Source organism: Lactuca virosa, chromosome 3, assembly GCF_052849685.1.
Source record: "Lactuca virosa cultivar CGN04683 chromosome 3, Lactuca_virosa_CGN04683_v6, whole genome shotgun sequence".
In the NCBI taxonomy this organism is placed as follows: Eukaryota; Viridiplantae; Streptophyta; class Magnoliopsida; order Asterales; family Asteraceae; genus Lactuca; species Lactuca virosa.
In genome coordinates this window covers 47,304,943-47,324,379 of record NC_136428.1, presented here as the reverse complement: position 1 = coordinate 47,324,379, position 19,437 = coordinate 47,304,943, and the positions used below count along the sequence as shown (strand labels likewise).

At 35.1% G+C, this 19,437-nt stretch overlaps 1 protein-coding gene across 1 annotated transcript in view; it reads left to right on the top strand.

Moving 5' to 3' along the window:
- LOC145162298 (uncharacterized) overlaps positions 1–6,804 on the top strand; it is a 45,637-nt gene extending 38,833 nt beyond the window's left edge. Inside the window, exons 3-4 of the mRNA XM_079081482.1 lie at positions 6,021–6,175; positions 6,265–6,804. Of these exons, the coding sequence (XP_078937608.1) occupies positions 6,021–6,175; positions 6,265–6,774 (665 nt within the window). The 3' untranslated portion in view covers positions 6,775–6,804. The remainder of the gene's footprint in view (positions 1–6,020; positions 6,176–6,264) is intronic.
- Positions 6,805–19,437: the final 12,633 nt, after the last annotated feature.

The following is a 19,437-nucleotide window of genomic DNA, read 5'->3' as shown; positions in this document are numbered from 1 at the left end:
CGTGAGATAGGGAGCAAGTGCAAGATCGAGCACCGCCTGCAATCAGGAAGTCTTAAGAGTTAGATATTCGTTTGAAGAAACATCAAAGTTACGGTTATTACTTAGGATGAAGAGATAACGTATGGAGTCATCATGTGAGCCCTGTTTCGTTGATGATTCCGGGACGTAATCATCCTAAGGGGGAGAGGATGGCCAGGAAGCTCGCTTCGCAAAGACCCCGACTGAGCACATCACTTCCACTACCGACGCTAGCGTAGTTCAAGTGTGCGGTACATGTGGCGAAATGGGACACTTCACAATAGACTGCCCAACAGAAAGGAACGATGAGGAAACCGGAGGAGTCTGACCTCAGTGAAGGAGGAAGCATCGAAGGACCCTGCCTTGTTTTGGTATGTTTTCAAAACCTCAATAATTATTCATAATCGTGATTTCGTTCCCGTCCAAATTTAATCACGACGTACTCTTAAAAGTTGATGCCCTAAGGGGAAAATTATGGTAGCCTAGTGTATACATTACAGTCAGTTGTGATTATACATGACTTGTATACGCCAAGCAATCATAGAAAAATCCAGTGAGAACCATTCCATCGAGAGTTCATAGTTTCAAAACCTCTGGACCCTCGTATTAGTAGTACCCACCAAGTCCAAATCAAACGCAGAAAACACCAGGGACATTTATCTAGGACACCAATGTGTTAACAAAACAACCCTTCCAACCTAATTTAACGCGCGATTCTACGACGACATCTCGCTTAGTCCGACCGAGTCTATGTCATACCAAACCCTTTTGTTTTAAACTGTTCGAACGCAGAACTCTCGTCGCTTGTAACGACAACTAGATGCAAACCTCGAAAAGATTCATTTCTCTTCGAAACCCGAAAGTATTCATGAGAAGAGTATCATCCACGAAGAGATGGACAGAGTAAGAAGGTGATCCATACGATTGAAGATGCGTCGTGGGACACTCATCTACCTTTAATTGAACTTTCTTGCAAACGACGGTGACCTTCCCAGTATCGAGGTTGCACCGTTCGAAGCCCTCTATGGTCGTAAGTACAGATCCCCTTTGTGCTGGGCTGAGGTGGGTGACACGCAAATAGTCAAGAGTCAAGTCTCCGGCAACACTCGCACAAGTCCTAAAACCATCCGTAAGACGACTGAAAATATCGTACGAAAGGGCTACGACCGATGAGAGACAAAAACCCTTGAAGTTCCAGATTGGTGGACGTTTCCTTTTGCAGGTCACACCCTGGAAAGGCGCGATACGCTTCGGAAGGCGTTGAAAGCTAAAATCAGGATACGTTGGACCGTCCAAGTTCCTTGCTGGGATCAGTCCCGTAAGCATACAAACTCCAGTTACCCCGAGAACTCAACGAAATCCATCCCGCCGTCCTCGTTCCAAACCGAAATAACGTCAAGCGAACGAAATAACGTCACATCCCGATAGTGAAGGTCCGCTAGAATGTCAACCAGGAACTTGGATTCACTTGGGAGCACGAGAGTCCCATGAACCTTAAGTACCTCCATCTTTTTCAAGACCATGAGTTATATTCTTATTCTTGAATTTCGGGACGAAATTCCCTCTAACGGGGAGATGCTGTTACAACCCGGAACTTTTATCTCGCACACTTAGTCAATTCGATCTAAGTGAAACTGGTTTTGTTGACTTTTTGCACTGTTTGAGGGTTCGTTTAAGTGGTTCTAAGCTTGAGTACAACCAAGGGTGCGGTTAGGAATGAGTCAACAAGTCGTATACTGTCAAAACAAGGCCATACACACCTTTAGAGGGAGTGTACGGCCGTACACATGGGTGTGCGGCCACACACACACCTCCTGGCAGCACACTCCTTTCTAGACAGCACACCCACCCTATATAAAGGGTAGACCCCTTTCCTTTCATTCCTTTAACACCTTGGAAGCACACAACACCATTTCTCTCAAGCTTCTTCAACCACAAACCTTCCAAGGCTGCAAAAACGTGAGTAATCTATCCCTTAACTTGTTGTACTTGAAGGACCACTTCATCTAAGCATTGATTCATCAAAGATTCATCATGTTCTTCATCATATGAAGGAGTACGGCCGCACACCTTCATAAGGGTGGCCGTACACCCTTAAAACACCCTCCAAAGTGAGAGTTTGACTTCCATATTCGAGATAGACATGCCCCTAGCCTTGTTGTACCTTGGAAATGGCATTTTGGACATTTTTGTGTGGAGTGTACGACCGCACACACCTGTGTACGGCCGCACACACACTTGCGTGGCAGCACACCCAAGTGTGCGACCACACACTCATTTTGGGACCATAAACCCACTTCTAAGACCCTAGGCTTGTACTACAACTAACTTTGGACCAAGAACACTTCATGGATTGCAAGTATGGACCTTGAAACACCCCAAGAACACCTTCCATCATGGGTGTACGGCCGCACACCCCTTGGGCCGCACACACACCTTAAAGGTGGCCATACACTCACCTCATGCAATCCTTTAGGGCTCTAACACTTAGTGCAAGTAGTCCCAAGTTCCTAGAGTGGTTCTCCATCACATTTAGTGGTGAAATACCTCCATTTGACTCCTTTATGTGTCATTGCATGTAATTTAGGATCAAATCGTGTTCAAGGCTTCACTTGAACATCCAACGTGTCGTGTTGATCCTTCATTCAAATCACCCGAGGTGAGTTCATACCCCTACATTTTTCGTGTTTTAATGTTTTCAGGGGGGGATATTTTATCTCTTTTTGTAATATGTTGAGCATAAGGGAAACTTCTATTTTGAAAATCCAACTTCGTAGTTTTCAGAAAGGTTCTTACAAAGCATTTTCCATATCAACTCTAATAAACTATAATGGGTATAGTTTGGGATAACCCTCTAGGCAGTCTCTACTTAATCAGATTTCATAAATTAATATATATAAACTATGGCAGATTTAGTTTATGTTATATATTTTCTCAAGAGTATAAAGTACTATTATTCAAGGATAATTATTGTTTTATACTGTTTCTCGCTAGTAAACTAGATTATACAGAATTATGAGGCTCTACTTCAACACTGTACTCTTAGGTGTATAGTGATAAATCCTTTTAGTATAACCAGAGTCTCCTAGAGGGAGAGCGTGAGATTTGTGAATAGATCTATTCGGGACTGACAATCCCACACCTGAACTGCTAGCTACAGTTAGGCGGGCACGCCTGTCGTGAACAAATGTCATTTAGCTTAACGCCTGAAGAACGTTATAAAGGTCTCTCGGTCATATCAAGTATGGTTATACGACTCGCAAATAAGTATAAACTATTTTTGTTTACGGACTCTACCCTTCATTAGTTTTATTTTGAGTAATAAAACTACTTCTATATATACCGATAGTATTCAGGAATTTCTAAACTGGCATCTCTACCTCTAGGATGGATAACATGTTTTCTAAAACTGATGGTTTATCTTCTACTAATAGATACTCTTTCAACACTACCTTTCATAAGAAAATATAGGATTTTTTTGAGGAATACTTTTCAAAAGAATCAAAGAACATTTTTCTCTAAAACTAAATGCTAATGAACTCACCAGCTTTATACTGATATTTTTCAAACTGCTTGTATTCTCAGGGAATTAGTAGACAGGTACTTCCAAGTGTCCGGAGAAGTCGGAGCATTAGAGTCACGTCTTTACCATTTTACTTTGATATGGATAGAGCTATGTATTAAACAATGTAAACCTTTTCATATATGTATTCAATGTCTGGTGGTGTTTACTATGCTTGTTATGATACAATTGTTGTGATACTACGCATGACGTCCTCCACCCCGGAACGATTCCGCCATCACGGTTTCGGGGTGTGACACTTTTCGACAAAAGATTATTTAGAATAAATAATCTTAACCAAGATGTATAATATGTCTCAAGGGTTCCGTACATATAAAGAACGCCGAAATCCGAGTTATAACGAAGAAGTTATGGCACGTCGAAGTTTTTCGGCAAAACCGGCACGACACCGGGAGACGTAAATAGTGAATTTACAATAGAGGACTTTTTAGACTTAGTGATCTAAACAAAAGTTGTAGTATATGTTAAACCGAGAACATCCATAAAAAGAACGCCCAAATCTGACTTCGTATGAGGAAGTTATGAATTTTCTAAGATTTGACATAGCAGTGCACGGCCCGAAACTCGAATTTTAGTTCGAGCGGTTTTTGGCTTAAGCAACCTAAATGAGAGTTGAAGATCTCATTAATAGGAACTCAACGGTAAAAAGACAGACGGAAACGGAGTCCGTATGAAGGAGTTACGAATTCTTCGTGGTCATTTAACAGTCTAATCTCATCCTTCTGTTAAATTTAAGATCGGTCGAGAATTAGCCGATGGAGTCTAAATGAAATTTGTAGATCTTGTTTTTACCTACGCATGGAAAAAAAGAACGTTGAAAATGGAGCTCATATGCGAAAGTTATGGGGTTTAGAAGTCGGCAGGGTGCTGCTGGAAAAGGGTGACGTGGCTGATTATGGGCCAAGGCTTTCTCCCCAAGGCAAGCCACCTGAAGATGACATGTGGCATGAACTCGGCGAGTAGGAGGACCTACTCGACGAGTAGAGCTGTTTTCCAGCCTATAAATAGAGGTGTCGGGTTCCCTCATTCTTCACACCTTTCCAAACCATTCTTTCTCTCTCTAGACTCTCTCTCTAGCCCCCAAACCCCCACCCCCCCCCCCCTAAAGTCTAGGTAAACCCCCTAGCACCCGAAGGAAGCCCCGAGGCTCCCGGAGTCCCGAGAAAAGATCCTTTCGGCTCAGAAACGCTGCTCCAGCGAAGCCCGGTTTTGAGAAAAACCCGCTGTTTTGTCGAGGGAAATTGTTTTAAGAAGTAACGAAGCGCTGTCCGAATTCAAAATCACCACCTTATCAGGTGAGTGCATAGTTACTTTCATCTTACACATAGATATGAAGTATTTTATATAAATTACGTGCTATGTGTGCATATTATCTGTATACTTGCTATCTATGCTGGATGAACGATTTTATACGAGTTTTATATGATTTAAACTGTATATATATTTTATATCTGCAAAATGTGTTGGGTAAAACATGGGTAGATGAAATAGTTGTTGTGTGACAAAAAAAATGATGAGAGGTGATATAGACCATGAGATAAGGGTGAGAGGTAAACCATGAGAGAAGCCTTTTACCCATGTGTTGGCCCCGTCATTCAGCAGAGTATGGATGACAACCACGGACTATTCTAGACAGTCTAGTGGAACACTAGCAGGCTCGCAACCTGTAGGTGTATTTGAACTATGTATTCACCAGCTGTACTCTAAAAACCCATTGACACGTATTGCGAGTGGATTCTCGGAAACGATATTGTTGATAAACGAGATAACCATGGCGACTATGAGACTTAGTGCCTAAACCCTGGCGACTATGCGACGTAGTGCCTGTTGTATAAACCCTGGTGACTATGAGACTTAGTGCCTAAACCCTAGCGACTATGCTACTTAGTGCCTATCGAGTAAACCCTGGTAACGATGGATTTCGTGTCGATTCCTTAGGATGATCCTTAGGAATGAATAAACGAGGAATAGCTGATTCTTAGGGTAGATCCTTAAGAGTAAAGAAGATAATGGGGATGGGTAATTGGGTTGATTGTTTGATGTTTAAACATAATAATTATATTATTGTGGGTTGAAAACCCTATGTACTCACCAGGTTTCCCAACCTGACCCACTCAGTTTATTTGTATCACAGGTGTCGATGTGAAGCTACCTTACACTGAGAGATTTAAAAGAGATGTAGATCATTAGTGTAAATAAATGTAAGTTCTGTTTTTTATTATGTTTCTGTATTGACGATGACATCCCAATGTTTTGAAAATGAATAAAAATACATTTCTTCGGAAATGATTTGATAAGGTATTTATCATGTTTTACTGGGAACAAATTCCGCAACATTTTTATTAAAAGAAGTACTCTGATTTTTATAAAGCATAAACAATATCGGTCTTTTCTGGCCAAGAAAATGGGGATGTCACAGGTAAACCCCACATTGAGTCAAGGATCAAAACCATGAAAAAAGATTGGCAAGTCGTTTATGATATGGTGAATGGTACGAACACAAGTGGTTTTGGTTATGATAGCTCCACTCATTCTGTAACAGCTGAACCAGCGGTTTGGGATTCTTACATACAGGTACAATACTAAAATTTTTATATATTTTGTTACTTCCTAATTATTTATATTATAATTTTATGTTCTAACCTTTTTATGATACAAAATAGGTTCATAAAGAGGCAGGAAAATGGAGAAATAAGATATTTCCTCATTACGAGGATTTATGTATCATCTTTGGGAAGGATAGAGCTCAAGGGAATAAAGCCAAGGATTTTGCCCAAATGGAAGAAGATGCAAACAATGAAGAACAATCTGAACAAATAGAAGATGGTTTTGAAGATCAAACCACAGAAAATGAAGAATCTCCAAACATATGCTCAAAGAAGAGAAAAAGAGTTGATGTTGTTATTAAGGGAATAACCATTGCAGCTAACCTCCTTAGAGAAAAACTTGAAAAAGCAGCTAATAGCATGAATCAAGCAGGACCAGGAGAAACAGAAGTACAAAAAAAAGCTTCGATGGTGATTCCTGAAATTCCAAAAATGCAGTCATTGAGTGCCTTGGATAGGTTCAAAGCAAGTAGGAAAATAATACGTGATCCGGAAACCGTGTTAAGTTTTTGGAATTTGGAAGGAGAAGATCGGGAGGATTTTGTGAGGTTCATGTTGGAAGAGTGATATGATTATGAACTAGGTATCTAGATATTATTTTAAATAGTGTTTGGTTAACTTATTTTTGTTTTTTTCTTTTTTTAATTTTAGATTGGAAATAATGAATGACATTTGTTGCTTTATGTTATTATATATAATCGTTTTATTTCTATTTAAAAAATACTTTTATGATTTTTATGTGTTCGATGAAATACATGTTAGTTATTTTTTAATTAATAATTTTTAGAAGAGTTCAATAAAAAAAATATTGTAATTATATAAAACTTTGCTATGTTTATTAAAAATACGAATAAGGAAAAAAAATCACTGCAAAGGGTATTTTTGTCAAATTACAAAAATCATTTTCCAATTCCTTTGGAAAATCAACAAACCAAACAGAAAACAGATTCCATTCCATGTCAACCAAACACATTTAAGTTTCTAGTACATTCAGATTTCAATTCCTTCGGATTCCAATTCCTCTGACAGATTTCATTCCTTTCAAAAACATTTTGCAAAACAAACGCAATCTAAAAGTTTTTTTAAAAAAAAATAGAGTTTTAGCGATAAACCTCCTAAAGTAGTTGGAATGAAAAAACAAAAAAACAATATGAATATTTTTTTTAAAAAGAAAATTAGGTTTATATATATATATATATATATATATATATATATATATATATATATATATATATATTCAGGTTCATTTGAGACCATGCTAATTTTGTGAGACCGTAAGACCGAATCTAAAAATAATTTTAAAATGCAAAATAAAAGAAAAAATCCGAAAATTCTTTTTTTAATTATTATTTTCGTCACTTTAATTACCTAAAAAATATAAAAAAAATAACAAAAAATTATCGTTTTTTTTTTAAAAATACATGAAATATTCTAATAGAATATTACACTGTAAATATTCTAATGTGATTTTTAGAATGTCAGAATATTCTACTAGATTTGTCAGATATGTAAAATATTCTAATATTCTACTAGAATATGTAAAAAAAATGTATTTTTTTGGTTTTTTTTTTTGGAAAATATAAATGACGAAAATAATATTTGAAAAAAAAATTCAAAAATTTTCAATTATTTTGCATTTTAAAAATGTTTTTTTATCTACAAAATGAGTGGCTAAGATTGCATCTCACGATCTCACAAAATTAGGCCGTCTCACATGAACCTAACCCTATATATATATATATATATATATATATATATATATATATATATATATATATATATATATATATATATATATATATATATAGAGAGAGAGAGAGAGAGAGAGATCTAGGTTCAAGTATTCTAACTAAGTATTGTATGGATGTAGGAATCAATGTAGGCAAATCATTTTAAAACATGGAATAAGGATAAAAAGGTAATATTACATATTAATTAATTATGTTAATTAATCAAATGGAAGGCATATCCCCTTGATTCACGTTGCTAACTCTAAAACATACCCCTTTAAATCAAAGATCAGTCTATTCATCCCCCCATCGGTATCATCTTCCCGTCGACGCTTTCACCCTCTTGCTCTCTACTCACACGACTCCACAATCGCCGCCACCCTCCTTCTTCCCTACGGCTACCGGCGCCAATGTCTTCTTTCCCCAGAACAATAATGAAACCCTCCGAATTCTTTCATTCCTTTATTCTGAAAAACATATGTCTCAATCCCCCACAAAAATCATCTTCCCCCTTATTTGATTCTCCTTCCTACTCCTCCTAACAAAAATGGAACCCAATACGAACGACAACTCCTTCGTCGCCAACGCCACCATATCCTTAGCTACCGGCGCATCCCTCTCATCTCAATTTGATTATTTCCATATTACAAAGGTATTCGATTGTTGTTCTACAATTCAGTTTTCTTAAGTTCGAATTAGTATATTATTAATACACAATTATGGTCTTCGGGTGTTGTTTGATGTCTGTGTTTGCATAATTTCCATGTAGCTGAAATTGGTATAGATATTTTTTACATGATGGTTTGATCTTCGCAATATCGTGATTTTTTTGTGATCCAGTGAGCCTAACGGTGCATCCGAGCGGTGATGATATTGTCTGCTCTACTACCAAGGGCGGTTGCAGGTAAATTTACCCAAACACAAAAATGCATTGCATACGGTCTTTCTCTAGTTATAATTGATTATAGTTCCTGTTCAAGAAAAGATATGTTCAATTCATAGTCTAATTTGCATTAGGGTTGTTGTGGATCTTTGAGTATTGATTGTAATAAACTTTCTAATCTCAGGCTTGCCCATGGCAGCAGTTGTTCAGCAATCATCAATTTGATTGCCCCTCAACTTGAGAAACTCACCGTAATTTGTTGCTCATTTGAATGCTCCACCAGGACTTTCATCTTTGGACTACTGGGGTGGTTTGCCCCTGAAATTGTGTAAAGATCGATTTTACTCTCTAAAAAAAGTGTCTATATGTTTCAATTGTTTTGGTTTGCCATATAAAGAGAAAGATACAATCAAGACTATTAACCTGTTTCAAGAGCTCCATAGTGCCAGATATCTTACACTCAACGTGGACATTGTTAAGGTATGTTGATATTATATTAGTAATTATTGACATGTAGTGTGGAAACTGTAGGTAAATTACATTCTTCATTTACATTCTCCTAGACATCTCGTTCTATTCTCATCTTCTACAGGTAAATTACATTCTTCATTTATATTCTTATTGAATACATCATTATTCTTTTTATTTATCATAGATGTTTCTCACAAAATGCTTCTTATTATTTTTACTGGCCATGAATAGAGTCATGAATAAGTACATATGCAGTAGAGACTGATTTGAAGCCTGGTGAAGAATGAAAAGTAATGCAACAATATTCGTTCAGAATAGATTAGCATGTTTTTCTGTCAGAATGGATTAGCAACAATATTTCTATTAGAACGTATTAGTGTTTAACTTAGATTTCAATGTTTTTACTTGATTTTTAACCATTCTTGGTTGTATTCTTGAAGAATAAATGTAATTATTCCATTATTACTTGTATTCTTTAAGAATGAATGTCATTTATGTATGTTCATAGTTGTATTTGTTAAGAATGAATCTAATTATTGATTTTAGAATACTAAAATTCTTTTCATATAAAATTTGTATTCATTAAAAAATATTAATCTTGATAATATATGTTTATAGTATTTTGTCAGAATTTAACGTGTTTTTCAAGATAATGATAAACACATTCTTTTAGAATATCCGAATTAATATATTTATTATCCAAAAAATCAGATTTTTAAAGTTTAGAGAATTAATTATTCTTTAAAATATGAAATTTTCCTTTTTTAGATTTATGTTAATTGACTAAAATACCCTTAGAATGAAATTATATGGTATTTTTCAATTATCTTTAATTTAATAATATGTATTAATCACTTTCTTAAAATAAGTAAAATGATTGGCTCACAATCATTCCTACATCCACACAATAATTAGTTAGAATAGAATAACCTAAGCCTATATATATATATATATATATATATATATATATATATATATATATATATATATATATATATATATGTGTGTGTGTGTGTGTGTGTGCGCGCGTGCGCGCGCATTTGAATATATCTTCGACGAGTTTCGATTTGTCCGATCCGTTTGGTAGTTTCCATTTTTGATTAATTTTTCTTTTAATAAAGAAACTTAATTAGGAGTTTATATGTATTTATATTATATAATATATGTTGGAAATTTATGAGGATGATGCCAAACACTGCAGGAGATTAGAGGTATGAGGAATATTGTATCTGCACAACAACTTATTGCAGAATTACGGATGCTACTAGAGAAGTGTAAAGCACTTGGCTATACCAACAAGGCTCAGATGGGACACACCAATGCACCAATGGAGAGCTGCAAAACACAAGTTAACAAACAGTGGACATAATCACCATTAGAAATGCAATGGAACATTGAGGAAACGATGACACAGATATCTCAAAGGAATATTAGAGGATTACTTGTGACAAAGTTGCAGAGCATTGAAGGACTGCTGACTGGGCTACCTGTGTCAAAGAGTCTAGTGATGCAAGCAATATCTTCAAGTGTGTGTGAAGAAGCTGATGATGTCACGAAAAATATGTTGGAATGTATGAAGATCCAATATAATAAGAAGCCAAGGCGCTTCAATGTCTAGTTTCATGAACATACTTCTGCATTAAGTTGTTGATTTCCCATATACTCTTAATTTAAGTTTTACAGTTTCTTTTGAAATAAGACCAGTAACATAATTTTTAACCTTATTAGGGTAAAACAGTTTTAGACTTGAAACATCCCACAGTGATTTGCTTCACATCTGTCATATCCTTAGATTTTATAAGAATTTATTTGGTGTAAATTATTAATATTGAATCAATGGTCAAAATCATGGTATTAACATATCTGGGTGAAATACCAGGATTTTATTATAATATGTCTGTCATTTTGGAATTAAATTAATTGTTATTATAATGAATTTGTTTGGAATTTAACAACGAGGATTTGATACGTACTGTATTCCATATTGAAAAGGAGGTACCATTTTTCTGCTGACTATGTGGTTATTCAAGTAGCAAGACTTGTACCAAACTATTTTTCTGCTAACTACTAAACACCTAATAACCGTAAGTCAACACCACCTTCCCTCTCCTATCTCCTTTGGTTGTATGGTTAACTTTAAAAAAAATCGAGTTAAATAAAAAACTTCTTTCAAGAGTATGAGTTTAAAGCTTTTTGTTTTAAATAAAAAGTTTCGAATCCAAAAGCTACTTCAAATAGTGTTTAAGAAAAAAAAATTTGTTATAACCAATTTACTATATTACCCTTATATTTCAAAATGTTCAAACCACCTGTTCTGAACACCTATACATAAGTAAAAGTTTTTGCTTTTGGCTACCAACTTCCAACTACTTGTTTCCTATTATTTCGTTTTTGTTACATTATGTGATCTAAAATTACTAATTTATCCTTATCAAATTAATATTTATTTTCTTTTTTATTTTTATGTATATTATATTAAAGGGTATCTCACCCTTCCACCCACTCCCAAAAACTCTCTTATCCTAAATTAATTGATTGCATATATATACACACACACACACTCTCTCTCTCTCTCTCTCTCTCTCTCTCTCTCTCTCTCTCTCTCTCTCTCTCTCTCTCTCCATTTTTAATCAAACATTACAAGTTGTAGACCTCTTCACCTTTGCCCCTCTTTCGGCCTTCATCATCCTCACTTCTCTTGCAAACCCACTAGCTCCCCTTTTCTGTTTTAGTTAACTCGCTACTGATCCACACCCCACCTTCAGGCACCCCCCCCTTCCACTCCTCATGATCACTTCCTTGAAGCAATCGTCGTCTTCTTCCTTGGTGAACCCTCTTGAAACCCCAAAACGGAGAGAGAGAGAGAGAGAGAGAGAGAGAGAGAGAGGGTGGGGGGGAGGGAGGGAGGCTTACCCTTACCAAAACATAATAACCCAATTTTGTGCATCTTCTTCTTTGATGAACCCTCCAAAGAGAGAAAGAAACTCAATGTTTCTTGTCATCGCCTTTACCACTGTTGATCCGCTACTCCCTAGTTGATCAATTCCGCCTAACGATTTTTTCAACATTGAATAGGAATATAAGTTATAAATAAGTTTAAAAAATAAACGATATTACGAAAAATAAAAATACATTTTACATTGATTAGTGCCTAGAATCACAACAAATTGAAACCTTAAGAACCATCCATATTAAACAAAAAAGTAATGACCAAAGTAAAAGTCGTGTTGCCATTTTGGACCCTAGATATACAATGACCCATAGTCATGATGTAACACCATGTTTCGAGTCGTTTTAGAATTCGGGGTCGTGACCCAAAGATCAAGGATCATAAGGCTCCGGGTTTTGGGGAAAGAGACGGTTAGACCCATTTGGATGTGGGTAATGTAGATTATGTGATCCAAGAGTTCCGTTTGTGCTTTGGAGTCAAAGGATAAAATTGGAAAAATGGTGTTTCTGACTTCTTTTATAAATTAAGGATTTTATTTCAATGTGTTTTAAGTCAAAAGTAATTAGATGGGGTTGTAGAGCTCCTCAATACCTTTATGTGGATATAAAGGTCATCGAAAACGGAGTTGGAACGAAAAAGTTATGATCGTTAGAAGTTAGGAAGGTTTTAGGCTTAGTCTAGTACGATGGGCGTACAGGAAGTACGTTAGGCGTACCGGGCATCTCTGGTACACTATGCGTACGCGATCAGACCCCAAACCCTATTTTCATGGTTTGATCCCTATTTAAGCTCCTTAACTTCCCCAAACCCATTCCATTCTCAGCCTCCACCTCTCCAACACCCTCCCTTGAAACCTTAACCCTAGTTCGAGTCTTGTGAGCAAAAGAAGGTGTTCTTGAGTTCTTTGGAGTGTTCTTGGTGCATCTTGGAGAAGAAGGAGCTCATTGGAGAAGTGTTAGTTTCATTGTAGCTTGTAGATCCAGACTTTTTTCACCTTGATCTTTCTTCTAAAGGTATAAAGCTTGAATCTTGATGATGAATTTGTTAGATTTAACTAGCTTTGGATGTTAAGAGATTTTGGTCAGTTTAGTGCATAAAGTTTAGACCTTGAAAGTTTATGCCCTTGTTATGGATAAAGTTGGAAACTTTATCCATCTCAACATCATATTGATTCAGATCTAAAGGTTGGAGACTTGGACTTAATGGATTAAGTTGAAAAAGATGCACTTGTGGTCCCTTTGAGACATAAAGACTAGATCTTGGTCGTTTGGACCATTCTAATGGATAAAGTTGTAAATTTTATCCATTATGGAGTTATTAAGAACCATAAAAATGTGCTCTTGGTCCTTTTATTCCTTCCAAGAGAAGGAGGCGTGAACATGGAAAAAGACAATTAGTTAAGAAGCATTGGGCAATTGAATCATCATTTGAATTGCAATTTCACTTTGGGGAAATGATGGCACAAATTAAGGAAATGAAAATTGAAGGATTACTAACAAATCTTCCCACAACAGAGACTTGTGACATGATTTCATGGTTGTAGCTCATTGAAGGATTGGTGACTGAGCTGCATGCATCAAAGAAGGATGTAATGCAAGCAACATTTTCTAGTCTTTATGAAGATGTGGCCATTCTCTTGAATAAAATGTTAGGATTATATAGAGATGAGATGGAATAAGGATTTTGGCTTCTAGATGATAAAGTATACCACTAAACAAGAGACGTAACATTGCCTGATAAATTCCTATAATTAGCCTCTTATTATATTTAGTTTGGATTTTTATTTATGTATTGTACTTGGGAGATTATTTTCAGTTATGACTCTATTTGAGTGTAGATTCATGAATACACGATTAAAACAATGATAATGATTCATTGCTCCTAAACATCATCAATTTCAAATTTGGGGAAATCTCCAAAGCCTAGATCGATCTAAGAGGAAGAGAAAGAGGGATTGATGCCTTCCAAAGGACATCTATGGAGGATTTGAGCTTAAATCTTCAAGAGATCTTCTAAGAACACTTCAATCTCCACTGGAACTCTCAAAATCATCATCCCTTTCTCTCTAGTTCTTCAAATTATTTAAATTGGGGGAAGAGAGGGAAAATAAATTCATTTTTCTCTTTAAGTTTACTTCGATACATTATCATGCAAACCTTTATACCTCTGAAAGGTGTGTGACAAGGCATGTCATGGCACAAGACATGCCATGGCATAAGGCGTGGCTACATCAAAAAAAGGTTGGTGTGGGATGATTGGCATGGGGTGTTGGTGGTGGGCCCATTTGCTTTTTCTTTTTTAATTATAAACAAGAAAGAAATAATAAATACATTAAAAAAGAAGTTGGTAAGGGTAATATAGTCATTTTAGGTATGGTAAGGATGAATCATGCAAGTTTAAACGGTCTGGGTGAAAACAAAATATATGAAAACAAAATATATGGATGAAACATCGAGGACAAACCATAGGGACAATTCTTGTAATTCACTAAGAACTCTTTGTAAGCCATTTGTTTGCCTTATCGCAACATGAAGTAGAGAATAACTATGTTATATTTGGTGATATCTGGACTTTCACCGTCATCGTCACCGATTATATCTAATGATGACATATACTTAGAAAAATAGACGATTCTATTTGATATACGTCCATGCATGAATTAGCTAAGATAAAAATAGTAGGCTTCAAAAGTAACCACAGAGGGAACACAATATCGCTAGACTCACTAACAGACACACTTTTGTCTCAAAAGATGTATGCACTATTCTTACTTTTTTAGGCCCTACTTTATGTCAGATCGAATGCATGGACTTTTAGCGAACGTGACTATCAACTCACGAGGTAATTTGAGTCTAGTTATAGACATGGATAGAAGTATGTTTAGATATGTTCAATATAAATGTAGTTTCTCAACAAACAAATATATCACTACATTCACCATATATATTGAGAATGCAAACTTCCTTTTTAAAAAGATTGCAAAATAAGCAAGGATAACAAGTCGGGATATGTGAAGCTTTCATTATTCTGATACATGCAATCCCCCGACATGAACAAATCTTCTTGAGAAAACAATCAAGACAACTTAAAACGATCCTAAATGAAGCAATGATAACATGCCGAGGGATATGTAAGTGTGTAATAACACGATACACACACTCCCTTGACATTAAGATATGCTAATAGCCAAAACGCACATTATATAATGAGATCATCAAGAACAATATTGTCTCAATATTCATTCAAAATGCCATTAAGTAATTCAGGCATTATGAGTGTTCGATATAAGATGTTGACGGCCCCACCAATATATGAGATTTATTTTACTTTAAATGGTAGTTAGTGGTGGAGAGGTATATTTCCCGAAACTATAAACATCCTACAGCCCGTTATCATACTACAACCCCACCAATAAGGTCTAAACTGTAACCCCATGAAGCGCAAAACCTTTACGTGATCATACTACAGCCCGTTATCTCGAAACTAGAAACATCCTGAAAATGTTACACATCCATAGCTCTCTAGTTCTTCAAATTCACTGAAATGGAGGAAGAGAGGGAAAGTGTGAAACTTAAGTTCTAAGTTTGGGAGATTGTCACATTTAGTCCTTAAATTCATATTTCTCTTTATACTTTGATATGTAGTCATCCAAACCTCTTTTAAATGCTTACTTGAGGCTGGCAGGCGACCAAGAAACAAGAAGCAAAAGGGCAATAAGGTAATGTCACAACACCATATGTTGATGATGTTGAGACTATTGGGTGGTTAAGAAAAGGAACATCATATATTATTAGGATTGGATGGCTTTTTAGGCGATTTTAGAAAGAATAAGGAAGAACAGGTGGAAATGTAGTATAACATTTTTTTGAAGATTGTATGTAGGTAGGATCGGCTTTTGGGTGGACACAATATGACGACCACCCCGGGTGCCATGGCCCAAATATTTATGGATCCAAAATTACTTTTTTATTTGTAAACATTTATATTAATTTCTTGGTTAAAATCTAGAAAAAAACACATAAAAGATAAACAAAATATATAAATGTGAAGCACCTTATAGTTAGTCTAACATCTTGATTTTTTTTAAAAGAAAGTTAAATACTTCTTATCGTTTAGCCCATAAAATGCATAGTAAAAGAAGATTGACATTCAAATAACAACAATGCCCGTAAGAAAACACAACCATTGTTTTCTAGTTCTTGGTCATTTTGGTGAGGTTGTTGGTTGGAGACTCGGTTTTGGGAAAATGCATTCATTTCAGTGTTAGTTTACAATTCAACATACATATAACCATTATATGATTTTATCAAAGTTAGGAGCTGCAAAACTCGATGTCTCAATAGTAGACACATAACCGTTTCTGATACAATTCAATCAAAGTTAGTAGTCGTAAAACCTTTAGTTTCAACCACCAAACTTTCACAATCCTTTACCAAGAACACATAAACAACAAAAAAATACATATTAATTATGAGTTAAGACGACAAATTTCAATTTAAATTAAAAGTTTGGCAAACATCTTAGTTTTTTTTCAAAAAAAAAATAGAGTTTTTCTTATTGAAATATTATTGATTACTAGTAAACCTACTAAGGCTTGTGGGTGTAGAGCTCGGCTAGCACTCGGCGAACACCGGGCCGAGGCCTTGGCATGTCGAGCTCGGCTCGTCAACTCGGCGAGGGTAAACCGAGGAGAGAGATTTCCTTTTTTTTCTTTTAACCCATTTAATATTTAAACCTCTTTTTCAAAAATTATCATCTCTCCAAAAAATACCCACTTTCAAAAATATAACCGTTTTTTTTTTCAAAATTTCAAATTTTAAACCCTCAATCTTCAACTATAAATACCTCCATCCTTATTCACTCTTCACCCCATTCAAATCTCCTTAATTCTATTCTCTTAACTTTCTTATTTTTCCATTCTTTCTACTCCCCATCACAAAAAATGGCTATTGTTTGGTCGACTAAAGAGATATCTTACTCGCTCGTTCATAGATTGATGTAGCAGAAGATCCACACCACAGTGACTACTCTTCGACTACTTTTGGGAGTAGAGTCGTCGACATATACAACCGCCAAGCCCTTCAACCACGAAGAAAAGATCTACTCTACGCCAAATGGAGAAACGCACACGCACTCGCAACTCGGTTTACCGTTGTGTTTCGTAGGGTGATGCATGATGCCGGAAATGGTGAAAACAAAAACATTTTGCTACAGAATGCTTTTGAGGCTTACCGTGTTGAAACTGGCAAAGATTTCAAGTTTATTGAGTTTTGACAAATGTTGAGGCAGAGCCCCAAATGACGTCAAATTTGAAGTCTTTTCTTCTAATTTTTAGTGGGTTGTGTGTTTGAATTTCTAGTGTGATGTTTCCGAATTTGTAGTGTTCTTGTGATATTTTTAATTTCCATGTTATTTTTTGAATTTCTTTGTTATTTTTTGAATTTATAGTGTGATGTATTTTTTTAATCTCTATGTTTTTTAATGGAATTTAAGTTTTAAAATAAATAATATGTTTGCAATAATTATTTTCTAAATTAATTAAAAAAAGATATATATTTAGCATGACAAGTGTGGCAATCTGCACCTAGCAAATGACAAATTTTGGCGAAAGTGTGGCAAAAATGACGTGATGCCTACGTGGACTGTGGCAAGTGTGGCACCACACCCACCACTCTAATAGAGTGAGAACGTAAAAAGTAAGAAAAACAATAGAATATATACTTTTAAATAGAAAATCATGTTTAGAAAAACTATATATATATATATATATATATATATATATATATATATATATATATATATATATATATATATATATATATATATAAAGTTTTTAGAGTAAATTACACGAATGATCCCTATGGTTTAGGATAATATGTGCGTTTGGTCCCTAACTTATTTTTTTAACTCGGAAGGTCCCTACTGTTTGTTTTTGTTACGCGTTTGGTCCCTGTTTTACCTAAAAATACTACTTTGCCCTTGATTTTTTAATTTATTTAAATAAACAAACTCCCAACCCCACCCCTCACCTTACCTTACCTACCCCACAATTTTTCCCCATTTAAATAATAGTCTTCTTAGGTAAGACAGGGACCAAGCACATAACAAAAACAAACAGTAGGGACCAAGCGCGTAACAAAAACAAATAGTAGGAACCTACCGAGATTAAAAAAAAAAATAAGTTAGGGACCAAGCACGCAAATTACCCCAAACCATAGGGACCATTCTTGTAATTTACTCAAGTTTTTATGATATTAACCCATAAAAATAATATCAAACATGGCCCAATTTACCGCCATCCATGGAAGCATGGACCTGATTGTGATCCGATTCAGATATATCATACATACTTAGCATTTTTTCTTAAATTTCATGCATTTGAAACCCCCTTTTTTAACTTCCTCAAACCACATTCATTTGAAACCCCCTTTTTTAACTAATGCAACTCAAAAGTTTTCTTAATTATGATTTAACACTCAAAAGTTTTATAACTTATATTATGTTTAATTAGCATTTAGTGAAAAATTTACTATAAAAAGGCCAATCTTTTGTGTATTTTGTGTTATATAAAATCTTACATGTAAGAAGGATTTGAAGATATTGTGATTTAAAAGTTTTCATATAGTTGAAGCATTCACGATCCAAATATGATGATTTGAAGAAATTCGTTATGTCGCATCGATGGTAATTGTAATATGATTTTTTCTTTCAACCAAAACAAATGAAGCTTTTCTATTCTTTCTTTATATTCAGTTTCTCATTTAATCTTTATATGTGATTTGTGTGTATTACTCAATCTTGAATGTGACTCTCCAAACATCAATGTTTTGCTTGGAATATCTTTCTTATTCTTCTTTTTCAAGAAAAATATTTTGATTGCAGGTTAGTGAAGAATTGTCATCAAGTTTCTATGGTTGAATGATGTTAAATGAAGAAAGAAGATTCATAAAATGAATATAGGTTTTTTTGTTTGAGCAAAGTTGACGAATGTTAGTTTTTTCTTTTGATTTAAATGCATGTTTATGTAACATCTTTATTTATATATTCAACCACCCAATGCCCTTATTTATTTGATAGTAGTTTTTCTATTTTGATTATGTTTATTTTCTATTATTTTTTTGTTGGGTTATCCTACACAACATATTTAAAAGACAATATTTAAAAGATAACATAATTTTGAACATTTGATATGTAAT